This window comes from Notolepis coatsorum, assembly GCF_963971535.1.
Source record: "Notolepis coatsorum genome assembly, chromosome: 8".
Lineage (NCBI taxonomy): Eukaryota > Metazoa > Chordata > Actinopteri > Aulopiformes > Paralepididae > Notolepis > Notolepis coatsorum.
This window is the reverse complement of record NC_140172.1, coordinates 60,294,729-60,314,072: the sequence shown is the minus strand read 5'-3', so window position 1 is coordinate 60,314,072 and position 19,344 is coordinate 60,294,729. Positions and strand designations below refer to the sequence as shown.

The 19,344-nt window shown below is 41.0% G+C and overlaps 1 protein-coding gene across 1 annotated transcript in view; it reads left to right on the top strand.

The window, feature by feature from the left end:
- The first annotated feature begins 339 nt into the window (after positions 1-339).
- rnf167 (ring finger protein 167) overlaps positions 340-19,344 on the top strand; it is a 71,333-nt gene continuing 52,328 nt past the window's right edge. The window contains exons 1-6 of the mRNA XM_084320773.1: positions 340-489; positions 13,993-14,103; positions 14,839-14,919; positions 16,045-16,182; positions 17,141-17,228; positions 17,350-17,440. Of these exons, the coding sequence (XP_084176899.1) occupies positions 14,017-14,103; positions 14,839-14,919; positions 16,045-16,182; positions 17,141-17,228; positions 17,350-17,440 (485 nt within the window). The 5' untranslated portion in view covers positions 340-489; positions 13,993-14,016. The remainder of the gene's footprint in view (positions 490-13,992; positions 14,104-14,838; positions 14,920-16,044; positions 16,183-17,140; positions 17,229-17,349; positions 17,441-19,344) is intronic.

Here is a 19,344-nt window from a genome sequence, read left to right as displayed (position 1 = left end):
GCAGGGCCGGTCGTCCGAGCCCTTGGTTGTAGACTAGAGCCTGATTATACAACTGACTTAACTTTTTTTAAGGCAGTAGAGAACATAACACAGCCAGGAATATACTTTTCAACTTCATAAACTGGATCGTGGGATAGGATTTTAAGTGCTCCGGTTTACACATAACAGAAGGTCAATAGATTCCAAGTGCAACCTGTCTCCATCTGGGGGAGACATACAGTAGGTTGCACTTGGATCCTTCTCCAGAAGGTGGCGGTAATGCGTCAAAAACACTGGATGCCAAACACAGTAAGGAAAACATATCAAGAAGAAGAAAAAGTACGCCAGGAAGAAGAGGAACAACAAAGCCAGTTGGCAGCGAAGCTAACTTCACCTAGCTTTTCAACTGGGCAACAGTGAAACAAACACAGACAATTGACTAGTCTAGGAAACGTTAAACCAACATTGTGAATTGTTTTACGCTTGTAGCCGTGCTGCTACGTTAAAGAGGTAAAGTATGTTTGTATTAATCTACCGAAAATGTGAGTAACGTTACGCTAGCTAGCAAATTCAATATTAGCTAGCTAATCCTTCTCTGTTGACATCATCTGTGAGAACGATGCATCGTGACAGTCGTGACTGACTTTAGTGACATAACGTAACAGTAACTAACGTTCACTCATTCGATGGTCGTTAGTGGACCAGTAACGTTAATGTTAAACATGTTAATGTTATATGATTCGCGTCCTCTGGTGATAATAACGTGGACGTTACTGCCCCTAGCAAAGGTTAACAATGTTCTTAGCGAACGTTAACTTGACTGTTGGCTATGTCAGCAAGCTCTAATATCAGCCCAGGGGGATACTCAGGAAGTAGAGTTTGTGAAAAACACAGTGTGTAGCACGCGAGCCTGGTTTAAAACAACATGACAGGTGGGAAGGGAGACAAATAACAGCGATACTATTCAGTAATAAACAATGGAATAGCCGAAGTAACATATTAGCCCACCAATCACATACATGTTTAAAAAAAATAATAAAATAAACAACCATGATTCTAACCACGAAAAAGATTGTCAAATTTGTGTGGCTGCCCACTGCTCCTAAATAGTTAGGATGGGCCAAATGCAGAGGACTGATTTCCCCATGCCATGGGGTGATTAAGTACAACTTAAGAATTTTACTTTAAATTGTGTTTAAACTGAGGTACTACATTGGGTCGTTAATTTGTTCGGTCTCAAACCAAGCAATATCTCACCAGCCACCACTGGTCTGAAACTTGAGGGAATGATAATGATTGCGATTGATTTTGTGTTCTGCCATTGCACTCATTAGCCAATGTGGTCTACATGGTCCATTACATCATGCAACATCCCAGACCCCACTAGTCAGAACAAAATATGTGATACATGACAATCAACGATTGTGGATTATGTGTGAAGTTGAACTAGGGTTGCAAATTGTAAGCATGTTCCTGAACCGATCATTATCACAACTACAGCTAGTTCCTTGTCTCTTGAGCTTCGCCTCAGTGTCCAGGTGTTCTTAGGCCGCCCTCTCTTCCGCTTCCCCTGGGGATTCCAAGTCGGGGCCTGTCGTGTAGTACTGGTAGCCGGTTTCCTCAAAGTGTGGCCTATCGGGGATGACAGTATATCATTGTTTGATAGTAATAATAATAATGGATTGGATTTATATAGCGCTCTTTGTGACACCCCAGTTACCCCAGAGCGCTTACAGAGTCCATTATTCGTTCATACACAGTCATACCGGTGGTGGTAAGCTACAATTGAGCTACAATTGCAGCCAGAGCTGCCCTGAGGCAGACTCACAGAAGCGTGGCGAATAATCATCGCCTACGGCCCCTCCGACCACCACCAACATTCATTCACATGCATACACATTCATATGAGGCAAGTAGGTTAAGTGTCTTGCCCAAGGACACAACGACAGTGGGATGGACATGGGCTTGAGCGGGATTCGAACCACCAACCCTTCGATCATTGGACGACCCGCACCGCTCTACCCCTGAGCCACGCCGCCCCACGTAGATAGATTGAGTATATTTCATGTGAGTAAATCCTTAACAATCAATCAATCAATCGATTTTCTATGAATTGTTAACATCCCTAGTGTGAACCAGGGCTAATCACAATTATTTTGATTGAAATCACAATTATTTTTATTTATTTTTTATTTATCTTTCTTCCCCTCCTTTTTCCCGATTTTCTCCCATCCCACCCTTCCTGGTTGTTGCGTACTTTCCCCTAATGTTCGTCCAGGAGACCGGAGACTGTCACATGCTTTCCTCCGACGCATGTGCAGCCTGGGGCAGGCCAACCTGGCCGCGCAGGTTCTCACCGGGGAGAGTGTAGCGTGTGGGAGGCCACACTATCTCTCCTCAGTTCCAACCCTCGCTGAGCAGGCACCCTGACCGAACTGTAGGGGTCGCTGTCCACAACGCCCAGGACCCACCCTTCAGCTTTCCCACCCCCTGATACAGCCAATTGTATCAGTGTGAGAGGCCAGCCAAGCTGATAGCAACGCCGGGAGCTGGATTCGAACAGGCGAATCCTAGTGTCTCCCGGTGTTGGTGACGAACGTAATCTCCGTGCGCCACCTGCCCCCCCCCCCTGAAATCACAATTATTAAACAGGATTTAACGCTTACCTTTTTCCAGAGGAGCACATGGCCACACCTAAATTAAATAATTTAGGAGCACAGTGAAACATTTTCGTACAGTCACTTTTTTCAGTACGGTTGGGTACTTTATTTGAAATCTTTATTTTTCGAACATGCAATGAATACAAACTAGGGGTGCACCGATGTATCGGTCGGGTATCGGCCGATAAGTGCCTTGTTGACTGCAATCGGTCTATCGGCCGATAAGCTCAAATGTGCCGATGGCAGTAGCCGATAAATATCCATCAATTTGTGTAGAGTCAAGACAAAAGAAAGTTCACTCGCGACCTGCACAACGCCGTCCCCAGTCCGGGCAGTCCCCCCCCACACACACACACACACAAGCTACTGCATCAAAGTTACTACTTATGATTAACAAGGCATTCGTTTTGTGGCATTAACATTATATAGTTAGTGTTACACGTTCATAACATCAGCATATTATTTACCCGAACGTAGCAAGCGTTCATACTAGCTCAGTTCCTTCCGTTGCTCACAGAGCCCTGAGTTTTACCCATTCTGCAATCTGTTAATAACGTTTTCAATCAGACATGTATAGAAAGGCTTTGTTTTATTATAACATTAGTTGCAGTAAAATCATTATGCCTCATTTAAGTCATCCTGCGGAGCTAAAAGCTAAACGTCGGCCGCGCCGTGTTGTTCTAGAAAACCTCTGTCGTCAAAATCAATGGCGGACAAAAGCAGAAGTAAAAAATGCAACACGCTTGCCGATTGGTGGTAACAGCAGAGGCGGGTGCAAGCGGTGTGTGACGTAATTGGCAGAATCGACTGTCAATCAAAATGTCATTGGTTGAGACAATAGTATCTCGCTGCAGCCCAGCAGGTAGACCATGCTGGGAGAACTAGTATCTAGCTGCAGCCCTGCAGAACATACTGGGAGAGAGATAGTACTATTTCTTGATGTTTCCTTTTTTTAAGTAAGTAAAGAGGCCTATGTTCATATCGGTGAGCACAATTTGTAAGACAAATATACAGTAGTTTCATAAAAAAAAAAAAAAATTACAAAAAAAATAAATATTACAAAAAAAAAATTAAAAAATATTTTGCCACAAATATCGGTATCGGCCGATTGTGTTAGTTGAACAATCGGTATCGGTGGCAAATTTTCATATCGGTGCATACAAATAATACAAACAAACAATAACAAGCAAAACACAACTCAATCTACAAAGGAGTAGGAAGAAGTATACACTTATTTAATCCTACCCCTTTTCCACTACTCAAATGAGTGTACTATTTTAAAACATAAAAAAGAAAAGAAAAAAATGTATATATATATATATATATATATATATATATATATATATGCAAAACAAAAAAACAAAAACTATATGTAAAACATGAAAGAAATAAAATAAAATGTAAACACCCGTGAATATCAAGTCCCTTCCTCATCCCTGTACCTTGTGAACATAATTTCCTTATACATCAGTTTGAATTGTCTCATGTTTGGACATTGCTTTAGCACCTAGGGCTGCCACGGTATTGATGTTTTCCTTACCGCACAAATTTGCGAAATATTTCCTACCGCCGCGGTTACCGCAAAAATAAAATAAAAAGTTTGAATGCATTTATTTTTTATTTTTTGTAGTCTACTCTTTATAGCATATAGCCTGCCTCTAGTCTAAATGTCTATCTTTAGAGGATGACTTTGCAGCATGAATATTGTTTGGGATTCGGCAAGCACGCATTCGTTATTGAAAGTGAAACACGGATTCGAAGTCTCCCCTCTGGTCGTGTGCCGTTCACTCGGTGTCGCAGGCAGGGGTGGTAGCGCCCGGCGGTTACCCCCCCCCCCCCCCCCCCCCCGACGCTGAGTTAGGGGGAGGGAAGCCGTGGGTGGGTCCTGGGCGTTGTGGACAGCAACCCCTACAGTTCGGTCGGGGCGCCTGCTCAACGAAGGTAGGATCTGGTGAGAGGTAGTGCGGCCTCCCACACGTTACACTCTCCCAGTGAGAATCTGCGCGGCCAGGCTGCACATGCGTCGGAGGAAAGCATGTGACAGTGTCCGGCCTCTCGGACCAACAGTAGGGGAAAGTGCGCAACAACCAGGAAGGGGGTTGGGAATTGGCATAACGACTAACAGTGGGATGGGAGAAAAATCGGAAAAAAGAAGGAGGGGGAAAAAGAGAATAAAAAAAAAAAGGCATTCGTTTTGTGGCATTAACGTTATATACTGTACTTTTCGGACTATAAGCCGCACCTTTTTTCCCCATTTTTCGACCCTGCGGCTTATATAACGGTGCGGCTTATATGTGACTCGACGTGACCAAACCCGAAAATGTAAAAATCGAAATATTGCTTTTTTGACTGCATTGAAATGTTATTTATCTGTTCCCTTATTTGCTAAACTTAATACAACTTGTAAATTAGTTAATTCTTGTTATTTGTCCGACAGTATTGTGTCCCAATGCTAATTACATATGGTAATTAAACATTAAAACACCTGCGGCTTATAGTCCAGTGCGGCTTATATATGTACACATCATTCAATTTAGCTGCTGCGGCTTATATTCAGGTGCGGCTTATAGTGCGAAAAGTACGGTAGTTACACGTTCAATAACATCAGCGTATTTACCGGACCATAGCAAGGCAGAGCGTGCTGAGTAGGGCTGTCTTAAATACTTCGAAGCTTCGAAGCTTCGTTCGATGGCACAAGCTTCGAACATTAAAAAAAAAATCGAAGTTTTTAAAAAAAAAATCGAATCCCGTCCAATCTTTCGCCGTCGACTAAAGACTCACTTCTTCAACCATTATCTGAAATGATAAAAAAAAAAATATATCTAACCGTGACTAACCTTACTGTCATGCACTTGTCCTAATAAACTAACCTACACTGTAACACGCAACACTTTGATGAACATTGTTACTCAGCTGATAGAGTTGTACCCTTCTTGCTGTCTTGTCGTACAGAACTTGTAAGTCGCTTTGGATAAAAGCGTCAGCTAAATGACTAAATGTAAGTGTGTGTGTGTGTGTGTGTGTGTGTGTGTGTGTGTGTGTGTGTGTGTGTGTGTGTGTGTGTGTGCGCGCCTTGTAGAATTCCACACATAAGAAAGAAAGATACTGGGATGAATAAACAAAATAGGAAATAAAATGTAGAAATGCATGCAATACATAAATAAATATGAATCTCCATATATGAAATATAACATTTAGATAAGGTGCTACTGAGATGTTTTGGTGAGTTCTTTGTTTTTTTGTGGAAGTTGCCCTTCTTAACACTTTCCGTGCCACTCACGAGATTTCTCGGGTTTTTTTATAGGTGGTTGCGTGCCACTCACGAGATTTCTCTGAATTATTATTATTATTATTTTTTTGCGATCTGAAAAATGATTGCATCACCCGAGCCTACCCAAGTATAGCCGAGCTGCGCCGGTGATCACTGTGGAAAAAAGCGCCCCCTGTCGTCTCCCAGATGACATAAGTGATTTTGGAATGGACTCAATGAAAATGAATGGGGGAAAAAATCCGGTACTCCACATTTTCCAGTTCACTGATCCAGCCGGGGTTACCACAGTTCATTCTGGAGCCTCATGGAGATCTACAGTCTCGCGTTGGATCCATACACTTATCGATTTTTTCGAATGGTGATCAGGAATTGGAATATACCAGTTGGATACCATCTGATGTCAGGTAAGGACTCTGTTATCAGTGGTAGGATAATCAGAGTAAGTTTGATGAAGTTATAAGCTGTTTTGTGAAATGTCTTCTTTCGGTTTCACTGTAAAAGTCTGTGAGGAAATCAACGGAGCGATTATCAGTGCGCGGCCGTAATGTGCTTGCGTGCACGTATAATATTGATCATCTAGCATTTATTTGAAAACGATTCATAAAAAGGCCGACGAATATCAACGTTGTGGAATATTCCACTAAAAGACGATGTTCATAGAATGCTCCAGAATGAGCTGTTTTTTATATCAAAACGGGGGCTTTTCTAACTGCTCTGAAACGGAAACGACGCGATAAAAAAACAATCTGCCTTCACAGCACTGACTGGAAAATAGTCTTTGATAATGCGATGGGCAGATTAGACACATTTAAAACATAGATTAGGCGATATTAACATTAACATTGGCGCCGATGGTGGCATTCAAGCGGTAAAACGGAAAACCAGGCGTGGCGCTCAAAGTGTTAAAAATGCATGAACATTCACTGATAATTGGTCTGTAGTGGAGTCTACAAGGTCTACATTGCCGGACCATGTAGAATCCGGACCTTGTAGACTGACATAATTCTGTGCATAGTTTAGTCTACACAGGCCATATTTCAAATAATCAAAATCTTACTTCATTCATCTTAAACATTCTTGATTTGGGGGATTGGTAGTTCCCATGAAATCTGAAGTTGTTCAAACGACAACAGCGATCCACCTTGAATTAAATCACACAGCCGAGTGAAACCTTGTTGGATGCGTCAGTCACGAAAGGGGCTACTTAATTAATTAATCCAACCCACTTTATTTATAGAGCACATTTAAAAACAACAACGTTTACGAAAGTGCTGTACAAGTCCCACAACATAAGATAATTTTTTTTTTTTTTTTTTTTTTATATTATTATTATTTTTTTTCGAAGCTTCGAATTAAAATCGAAGCTCGGCCCCGAAGCTTCGATTGCCAAAAAAAGCTTCGAAGGTCAGCCCTAGATATGGATCACTTTATTAACAGACCGCAGAATGGGCACAACTCAGCACTGCTGAGTTGTGCCCATTCTGCGGTCTGTTAATAAAGTTTTCAATCAGACAAGTGTATAGAACGAAGGGCTTTTATTATGACATTTGTTGCAGTAAAATCATTATGCCTCGTTTAGTACTCCTGAGGAGCGATGGTAGTCCACTCCGGTGGGGAGCTAACGTTATTAGCCTTGTTGTGAGCTCTGATCAATGGCTGACATTCAGGAAGTAAAAAACAAATACGTGCTTGCCGATTGGTAACAGCAGAGGCGGGTGCAAGCGGTGTGACGTAATTGGCAGAATCGACTGTCAATCAAAATTGTTGCATTGCTTTGGTTGAGAGTATTATTATAAAAAAACAGCGGTGATGCGGTATTCAGCTAAACTCTGCGGTGGGCGTGATGTAACAGCGATACCGCGGTAATGCGGTAACCGTGGCAGCTCTGCACCACATTTAGACTGTTCCACAGTTTCACTCCACATATCGAGATGCAGTGTCTTCTCATGGTAGTGCGTACATTTAGCACTTTTAAATTGAGTTCTCCCCTCAGATTATAACCTCCCTCCCTATCAAAGAACAGTTCTTGAATGTTTCTTGGAAGTGCATGACTTTTTGCTTTATACATTAATTGTGCCGTTTTAAATCATTTAAGATCATTTAACTTGAATGTTTTTGACTGAAATAATATGTTTGTGTGATCACGATAACCTGCAATGTGAACTATCCTTATGTAAAAAGTGGTTGTAGTGTAGACTTATTATTGTTTCCCCAGACTTCAGCACAGTAATTTAAATATGGTAAAACTAGTGAACAGTAGAGAATGTAGAGTGATTTTCTATCCAGAATGTGCTTTACTTTACTCATGACTGAAATGCTTCGTGACAGTTTAGATTGGACATGTTTTATGTGAGGTTTCCAACAGATTTTATGGTCTATTATTACACCTAGGAATTTATTTTCATAAACTCTTTCAATAATCACATTTATTTTAACTTGTACTTGAGTATTTAATCTACAGTTTCCAAATAACATGATTTTAGTTTTGCTCAAGTTCAATGATAATTTGTTTCTATCAAACAATTTTTTTAAATTTCTTCATTTCAGATGTGATGACCTCTAAAAGCTGCTGGATATTCTCACGAGAAAAAAAAAGATTAGTGTCATCCGCAAATAAAATACATTTAAATATATTGGATACTTTACATATCTCGTTAATGTACAAGATTAACAGTTTTGGACCCAACACTGACCCATGGGGGTATCGTTTGGATTACATTACATTACATAATTATGTTGCAACCTTTGTCTATAAAGCAAACAATTATATAAATATTTATATGTAGTTAACACTTTAATCGCCGGAGACGCTGAAACACGTCTTTCCCCGCCATGCTCATTCTGCCGAAGGACAGCGTCTTTGATATCAATATTTCAAAAATCTGTGATCGAAATCATATTTCTCCCCCGGGGACATGAGATGTACTGTTGAGCCCCTCTCAACTCTACAACGGTTCAAGAGCGCCATCTGGTGGCCGATCGGCCAGGGCATAAACAGGAAGTGGAAGCTGGTGCTCATTTCAATTCGGTCCGATCACTCGCTAATAGTCCCAGGACTCGAGCTGATCACAACGGATAGTGATCCGTTACCAATAACTCGATAAACATGATTTGGACATATACTATTATACAACCTGGAAATGGATCGGATATTTCGACATCCCATAATAGAAAAAATTCTGTTCCACGCTCATCTCCCAACGGCGAGAGGAATCTACGGTGAGTTTCAGCGTTATTTTTTAATGTCTTCGATACTAACTGCTCTAATGATCATATCACCCACACTAGATGAATGATATAACGTTGCCCACGGAATTATAAACGACCCCCCCCCCCCATCCGGTCATCATCAGATCATACGTAGTAACTTCTAGAAGTACGTCCATTTGAATTTTTTTATCTCGCACAGATTCCTACCAAACTGTTAGACCGTATTTTAGTATGAATATGTGAATGAAAAAGTATAACGTTGCTACACCCTGAACAATAGATATAGGACGTTGAATGGGCCATAGTAATGTCAATTTAGCAATACAATTTTAAAAGTTATAGCCCTGCAAAGAAGGGGAACTTCTCCATGTTAAATAGGGCTGGCGAGGGATGGTAAATTATGAATTTAACCCCGACGATCAAAGTGTTAATAGAGACAAAGGCAGAATTCGACTTAATTTTTTATTAACACATAGACTGCCACGCAATAGCCTCATCCTTAGCAGCTGACGCCATCACTGTAAACGGTGGGAGTCACTCACCTTGTTTGCAGGGCTATAACTATTTAAATATTATAGCTATATACCGTAATTCCTCTAATAGTAACCCCGGCTTGTATTTGTTTCAACTGTAGCGGGTACCAGGCTTGTATTAGGAGGAGGCCTGTATAAGAGGGAGGCCTATATTTCAAATTTTCAAACGGATCATAATGAATAAATCAACATTTTGTGTCAGTTTGAACCCAGTAAAATGTACTGGGTTCATTTATTGAAACCAAGTACTGTATGAAATAGTAAACAGTGCAATTACAGGTGGTCACTGGTCATTTCAACGTTTTCAAAGTGAAATCAAGTAACTAGCTCAGTATGCAGCTCAGTATATTAGTAACCCGGCTTGTATTAGGAGGCCGGCTTATAATTGCTTAGCTCAAGAGCGCACCCGGCCATTAATAGAGACCCGGCTTGTATTTGAGACCCGGTTACTATTAGAGGAATTACGGTATGCAATACTGTGGCCCATTTTACATCGGGTATCTATTGTTCAAGATGTGGAAAAGGAATATTTTTTCCATCCATACATTGTCGTTTTATACCGTGGTGAATATAAGTATAGTTTTAGAGTGGTCTAGGATAATTCCTGGAATGCTAGTAATAGGCTGCTTTTACCGATAACCGATATTGACCAACTCTTAAAGGGGAACTCAACATTTTGGGAAATTTGCTTATTTAACATCTTCCCTGGAGTTAGACAAGAAGATACATACATTTTTTGTCTCTGTGCGTGCATTTTAGCTTTGGGAATAGACGCTCCGTTAGCATAGCTTAGCTTCATCACTGGAAGTGAGGCAGGACAGTAGCCTTACAGTGCCTTACAGTGTATTGCAAGGTCTGACATTGACCAAACTTGATATGCATGACTTTGGTGGGCTCTAGGTCAACTCCTGAAAAGGGGGTCAATGTCAGACTTTGCAATCAAAAGTTAGGGGGCTAATAACCCTTGCCATAATTTCAGTGCGCCCCCTAACTTTTGATTGCAAGGTCTGACATTGACCCCCTTTTCAGGAGTTGACCTAGAGCCCACCAAGGTCATGCATATCAAATTTGGTCAATGTCAGACCTTGCAATACACTGTAAGGCACTGTAAGGCTACTGTCCTGCCTCACTTCCAGTGATGAAGCTAAGCTATGCTAACGGAGCGTCTATTCCCAAAGCTAAAATGCACGCACAGAGACAAAAAAGGTATGCATCTTCTTGTCTAACTCCAGGGAAGATGTTAAATAAGCTAATTTCCCAAAATGTTGGAGTTCCCCTTTAATTTCCGATATCAACCGATACCGATATATGCAGCCCCCCCCCAAACGGAATAATTTCAGGTAATTAACTTTACATATCTCTTGTTGTGGAATTAACACAGCATTATGCATACTTTTGACAATAAATAAAATCAGAATTTGTTCTTACTTGCTTGCCTGGGTAAATAATAAACAAATAAAAATAAATGTAAAAAAAAAAGATATATATATATTTTTTTTAAACCGATACCGATAATTTCCGATATCACATTTGAATGCCAATATCGGCCACCCCTACTATACACGCTACAATAAAACATTCAAATGCATATTATGATCGGTATATTATGTTCCATCATGCATGCAGGAAAGTGGGGGGGGGGGTCGTTTTAACGGCATTCGTTAGTACAACAGCATACGTTGATCAGAGCGATGGCTCTGATGGCAATGGACAATCAAGCTGAAATTAACGTTAGATTGCTCTTACCTGTGGCCGATGAGACTGCAAAAAGAATATTCCAATTATTTGATTGCCATCTGCTAGATCGTATGTCCATTTGGCCCATGCCATAAGCCCCAAAAGCATAATGATTCTGGCATCCCGAAGGCGATTCAAAGATAACTCCGCCTAGAAGACATTCACTGACGCACAGAGTCAAGCTTCCTTCAGAAAGTAAGTGCAACACCGGCCGCATACCACCAGTCGGCGATATCGGACCGTTGCGATCTCAGACAGAGTGCCACACATTCCCACAGCACAGCAGGATGAATTATGAATGGAAATAGCGAATAAAATAAATAACTATCATAATAACGAGTATACTCGTTGGCAGAATTCGATTGGCGGGCTATAACGAGTTAACTTGTTGTTGGCGGCCATTGTGTTAAGACATGTTTTTATATGGGTCGGTACACTATAAAAAATACTATAGAGAATTGTGAGTGCTGTAAAGTTTAAACCTTTTTAAATCTTAGACAAACGAAACACTTTGCTTTCATGAAATATTGTAAGCGGTCATTTGAGGCTTTATAAAAGCAGCACAATGAACACAAATCTGTCAGTGCCGAGTCCGACCTCATCTTAAATAACAAACGGCATTGCTTGTTGTAGTTAACAAAGAGAGGCAGAGTTGATTTAGCAGAAGAAGAAAAACATTTTATTAAAAAAATTTAAATATTTTTTTATATATATTCAAATTTTATTTCCCCATTCGAATCTCATGCCCATCGAACGAAGCTTTGAAGTATTTAAGACAGCCCTAATATGCAGCTATTTAGCGGCTCTGATTTTAATTTAATTCGAGAAGTTGCAGGCTTTCACTCGTATGCAGTCAGCACACACACACACACATTTATTTAACACTTTGGTCGCCAGGCTTATATTCTTAATATACCATCTTCCGCCAGCTCTATTTGTCTATGGAGAAGTTCCCCTTCTTTGCAGGGCTATAACTTTTTAAATTGTATTGCTAAATTGACATTACTATGGCCCATTCAACATCAAGTATCTATTGTTCAGGGTGTAGCAACGTTATACTTTTTCATTCACATATTCATACTAAAATACGGTCTAAAGTATAAGTATGTTTTTATCGTTTTCTGCAGCTTTCTCCAGAACGTGATTTATAGACCTAAATGCATTATATTGATGATCAAATACAGTTTGATAGCAATCTGCGTGAGATAAAAAAATTCAAATGGACGTGCTTCTAGAAGTTACTACTGATCATCTGATGTTGACCGGATGGGGGGGGGGGTCGTTTATAATTCCGTGGCCAACGTTAGATGATTCATCTAGTGTGGGTGATATGATCATCAGAGCAGTTTATATCGAACACGTTAAAAAAAAACGCTGAATCTTACCGTAGCTTCCTCATAGCGTTGGGCGATTAGTGTGGAGCAGAAATATTCCTATTATGGGATGTAGAAATATGCGATCCATTTCCAGGTTGTATAATAGTATATACGTCCAAATCATGTTGTTTATCGAGTTATTGGTAACGGATTGCTATCCGTTGTGTCTAGCTCGAGTCCTGGGACTATTAGCGAGTGATCGGACCGAATTGGAATGAGCACCAGCTTCCATTTCCTGTTTCCGCTCTGGGCGATCGGCCACCAGATGGCACTCTTGAACCGTTGGAGAGTTGAGAGGGGATCAACTCAGTAGATCTCAAGTCTCCGGGGGAGAAATATGATTTCGATCACAGATTTTTGAAATATTGATATCAAAGACGTGGTACGGCGTCTTTGGCAGAATGAGCATGGCGGGGAATGACGTGGTACAGCGTTTTTGGCGACCATAGTGTTAATAGACCTGTTCACTGTTTACAAACAAACCATGTTTGAGCCAATCAGCAATACCAACTGAGTGAACAACCAGGATTACGTTCCTTTTGCCCCACTGTGTCTGGCATATACAGCGAACAGGTCTATTAAATTGCAGCCTTTTTTGCGGTTATGTAATTGCACAGGCTGACATTGCAATTACGATTAGATTCATCACCCAGCCCTAGTGTGAACATGACATAGTATTATGTTTTCTAGGGATGGGTACCGAATCCGGTACTTTTAAGGGTATCGACCGAATCACGTCGGTACTACGGAGTACCGATTCACGTGAGATCCACCGGTGCCACATTTAGGTTAATTCCGATCACGTCAAAACGAAACCTATGAAATGTGCAGCACGTTCACGTCAAACCGCTCGTGTGCACAATACACGCTTACCTAGGATTTGACTTGATTCAACGACAACAAAGCAGTCGGGGCAGGGGCAATGGCAAGCCGAAAATGGTCGCAAGTGTGGTTACACTTTACAAAGCTAGATGCAGACAATGCTCGCTGCAATATTATATATATATATATATTAACAAATTGTTCTAAATAAATAATAATAATACATAATTTGAAGTTTGGACAAATTTTTTACAACTGAGGTAGATGATATTTTTTTGACTAAAGTACCGAAAAAGGTACCGTTGGGTACCGGTATCGATTCACAGGTACCGGTATCTGTTCAAATGTGAATGGTACCCAACCCTAATGTTTTCTCCCTCTATTCTTTCATCCTTAAACCGCAGTTCGGTGTGCACTAGTGAGCCAGGATGCTGTGCCAGGGCGTCCAGGTTGTCCTGACGCTGACGTTATGCTGCTCCCTGGTCCCCACGACGACGCACGCCTACATATATGCTGTGAGTACTCTGGCAGCTAATTGCAGAGAAGTCGGGAGACTGTGTACCGCATTCACACAACGGCCATTTTGCTCTTTAATGTCATGCTCGGTCCGGTTCCTTTCTGCCCTGTTCCCACCGTATTTCCAGGATGGAAAGGAACCCGTCCTTAGGAACAGGATGGAACCCAACCTGAGCGTGACATTAGAGCAAAATAGTCTCCTTGTGAATACAGTCAATCACTGCTTCAGAATTCACCATGATGCATATTATATTGTATGCAATTTTGAGCGTGTATTCTGTTTGTATGCAAATACTGTATGTGAAAGAGATTTTGTTTCATGTTGGATGTTTGCTACAGGATTGTTTCAATCCCACATTATTATTTCCCGTGTTATTTCCAATTCAACTAACAGTTCCGAAACAAACATTAAAAAAAATGTATTCTCTCGATTGCACAGCTAGCAAGTGATCGTAGCTGTGAGTGAACGTTTTTTTTCTTCTGGTGTTACAAACAGCCACTTCCACCTGGATGTGCAGGTCCTTCAAGTATGTTGTATGTAGTATGTCACATCATATACTGAATAGTAAGCTCCAGCAGTATTTAGAAGCGGCAAGTGTGATCTTCTTAAACATCCATCCTTAAATGCTCTGGCTTTGTATTCAATCCATTAGTTCTTCATTGGTATTGTTGAATTAGAGATGCACATTAGAATTAATATGGAACGATCATTTTCCTGTTTTTCTTTTTGGCAGCATTACAGCAACATGACATCCATGTTGTTTGAGGACCTACCTGCCTTGTTTGGATCCCCACTGCCCAGAGATGGACTAATGGTGAGATAGACAAGTATAGCAGAGAAACATACAAAGACTAATGGTGAGAGAGACAAATATATCAGAGAAACATACAGAGAGACTAATGGTGAGAGAGATAGTGAAGTATAGCAGAGAGACTAATGGAGAGAGAGACAAGTATAGCAGAGAAACATACAGAGACTAATGGTGGTGAGAGACAAGTATGGCAGAGAAACATACAAAGACTAATGGAGAGAGAGAGTGAAGTATAGCAGAGAAACATACAGAGAGACTACTGGAGAGAGAAACATACACAGACTAATGGTGGTGAGAGACAAGTATGGCAGAGAAACATACAGAGAGACTAATGGTGAGAGAGAGAGTGAAGTATAGCAGACAAACATACAGAGAGACTACTGGAGAGAGATACGTATAGTAGAGAAACATACAGAGAAACTAATGGAGATAGACAAGTATAGCAGATAAACATACAGAGACTAATGGTGAGAGAGACAAGTATGGCAGATAAATGTAGAGACAGAGAGACACTGAGAACACACTAATGTATAGTAGAGAACATACAGAGAGACTAATGTAGAGAGTAGTATAGCAGAGAAACATACAGAGAGACTAGTGGAGAGAGAAGTATAGTAGAGAAACATACAGAGAGACTAATGGTTAGAGAGAGAGTGAAGTAGAGAAACGTACAGAGAGACTAATGGAGAGATAAGTATAGTAGAGAACATACAGAGAGACTAACAGATAGAGAAGTATAGCAGAGAGACTAATGGAGAGAGAGAAGTATAGTAGAGAACATACAGAGAGACCAATGGAGAGAGAAGTATAGCAGAAACCATACAGAGAGATTAATGTAGATAGAGAAGTATAGTAGAGAAACATACAGAGAGACTAATGTAGATAGAGAAGTATAGTAGAGAAACATACAGAGAGACTAATGGACAAAGAATAGTATATCAGAGAAACATACAGAGAGACTAATGGAGAGAGAATTATAGTAGAGAAACATACAGAGAGACTAATGGAGAGAGAAGTATAGTAGAGAACATACAGAGAGACTAATGGAGAGATGGTGAAGTACAGCAGAGAAACATGGTTTATGTCCTTGGTACATAACAATCATAATTTTGAGTCTTTATCCACCAGGGCTTTCTGGTAGAGTCTCGTCCACTCAATGGCTGCACACCAATAGAAGCCCCGCCTCCACCACCTCCATCTGTCAGTCCCAACGACACCAGATTCATAGCTCTCATTAGACGCTATGATTGTAATTTTGATATCAAGGTCAGTAGTAAATGTGGTGTTATGTGTGTTTTAAATGCCATGCAGTATGATTGTACTGTATTTTAATCATGCAGTATGAGTGTACTGTATTTTAATCACACAGTATGATTGTACTGTATTTGAATCATGCAGTATGACTGTACTGTATTTTAATCATGCAGTATGACTGTACTGTATTTTAATCATGCAAGTTCAAGTTTCTTTATTAGTTGGTGGCGCAGTGGGCAAGGCGCTCGCCACTAACGCAGGAGATGCTGGGTTCGAGCCCAGCTCTCGGCGTTGCTTCCGGCTTGGCTGGTCGTTCATACTAATACAATTGGCAGTATTAGGGGGTGGGAAAGCCGGTGGGTGGGGATCGGACGTTGTGGACAGCGACTCCTACAGGTCGGTTGGTGCGCCTGTACAGCAGAATCAGGAAGCAATGGGGGCAGCGTGAGCCTCCCACGCGTTACTCCTCGCCGCTGAGAGATCGCGCTGTGCAGGTGAAAAGATGCGACAGCTGCCTCCTCGTGTACCGGAGGGGACACGTGATGCAAGGCTTGGTCCACATTGCAGCCGACCAGTGGGAGGCATGGTCTAACAACGTTCGAGACAGGGGAGGGTATAATTGGATAATAAGAAATTGGGATGGGAGAAAAATAGAAAATGGGGAGAAAAAATGTGTTGACATGCAAAAATACACAATACCTTCACATGGAATGCTTTTTTCTGTTATGCTCCTATGAGGATCATAGGACGCTTGGATCATACACATACAGCTCATTACAGTAATATTCCACAATGTATTACATTTTGGATAGTAATAATGGTACAGAGCATTAAAAACACCTACATGCGCTTTGATGATGCATGTAGGGCTAGCCTTGAGACAAACATGCGTATTCACCACCGCAAACGGACTGGCAGCCGACCTATATTTGAATCAAAGTGTAAAAGGGGACTTTTTAATGATTCCCAGGTTCTTCATGCACAACAAGCTGGCTTCAGCGCTGCCATCATTCACAACATGTACTCCGACACTCTGCTCTCTATGAACTACAGCAATGGTGAGGCTGCTTCCTAACATGTCTCGACCCATTTACATCGTTTGGCTGAAAGTCCCTACTGTTGGCGGTTTCCGCTGTCCAATTTCTATCTAACGGCTGTTCTATTCGGATGTTTATGTAGACACCCTTGCAGAGGAAATTGAGATTCCCTCAGTCTTCACCAGCTACTATGCCTCCCAAATTCTCAGGAACTTCATCATTCCAGAACAAGGGTAAGTAAACTCCCAAGTTTGTTTTTAATATACATTTGAATTCACCAAGGAGACATCAATGAATAAAACCAATAAAGATTGTGTCTTTGTAGCAACCATTGCAACACTCTTGACATTACGTGGTCAGAAATGTATTCCAAGCCAACTATGTCATTACTGTAGCATTATCGGTTGACTGCCATGTTAGTTGGTAGGAAGCAGAGATACTCCACCAATATCCTGGTAATACTTAGCTATGAACACTATAGTGATAGAAACTTGTAACTCACAGACCCTATTGGATCATATGTAAATAATTGACAGGTGGCTGGTTTTCAGGTCATTCAAGCCCTGTCCTCTTCTCTTGATCCTCCAATCATCACTGTTGCTTCCAAGGGCAGAGTTTGAGAATAGGTCAATTGTTATTCCTAGTATAGCCATATCACTGAAGAAGGACATTGTCCGAAACATGTCTGCTATCTATTCAGGCTGCCATTAAAAACATTGAAACTGAGAGTGCTGGTCCGGCTACCCTGCTTTTTGATATACATTATTCCTAGTATTCTCATGGTATGTTTTGCCAAGATAAACCTCAGACAACGGTGTCGTTGAATCGCAGACTTCTATTTGGATCCATACCTGTATACTTTTAATTCAGTACACTAAGGCTGATCTGGCCAAAAGTATTTTCACAATATACAACTTGTGTTCCATTTCTAGCGGAATATACGGTAGATATATTTTACTCCAGCGCTTACATGGCCAGCATAAACAAACCTTTTACAGCCACACAATACAGCAAATACAGTACAATTTAAAAACGACCTGTTGTCTAGTGTTAGTTGTATTGTGTTTTTTTTCTTTTGTGGTGGGGCTACCCATTTGTTTATGTTTGGATTGCTGATTTGGCCTTTAACACATTAACTGCCACGCTTATATCCATTGATGTTTGATCTCTGCCAGCACTGTAAGTCTATGGAGATGTTCACCTTCTTTGCAGGGCTATAACTTTTTAAATTGTATTGCTAAATTGACATTACTATGGCCCATTCAACATCGATTATCTATCGTTCAGGATGTAGGAACGTTTTACTTTTTCATTCACACATTCATACGAAAATACCGTCTAGAGTATAAATATGTTTTTATCGTTTTCTGCAGTATTTCCTAGAACGTGAGATATAGACATAAATGCACATATTAGATTATCAAATGCCGTTTGATACCGATGCACGCTATATAAAAAATTTCAACTGTACATGGTCCTAAATGTTATGACTGATCATGCGCGGGTGAACGGAGGGGGGGGGGGGGGGGGTATCGTTTATAATTCCGTGATCGACGTTAAATGATTTATGTAGTATGGGTGATATATTGATCAGAGCAGTTTGTATCGATAATGATAAACACTCACGCTGAAACTCACGGCATCCTCCTCTTAGCGTTGGGCGATGATACTGGAGCAAACAGATCCCAGTCATGTGATGGGGATCGAGGCGATCTATTTCCGGTTTGTATAATACGAATACACGCCCAAATCATGTTGTTTATTGAGTTATGGCAACGATCCATATCCACGGTGTGTGTATTGAGTCCCGCGACGATATACGAGTGGCCGGACGGAATAGGGAGACTCACCGGGATCACAAGAGATCCACTTCTGGTTGCAACTCGCCGATCAGCCACCAGGTGGCAGTATTGAAGCGTTGCAGAGTTGTGCTGGCTCAGACAGCGTCAGACCAGCCTCCGTGATGGAAATATGAATACCAATGGCGAAAATATGAAATATGATCAGAATAACGTCATACGCCGTGCTCTGGCAGAATTTGCATGAACTTGAAACACGTCGTAAGCCGTTTCCGGCAGAGAAAGGGTTAATGTAATACAATTGATGCAAGTTAAAGGTTGGGTAGGCAATTTCAGAG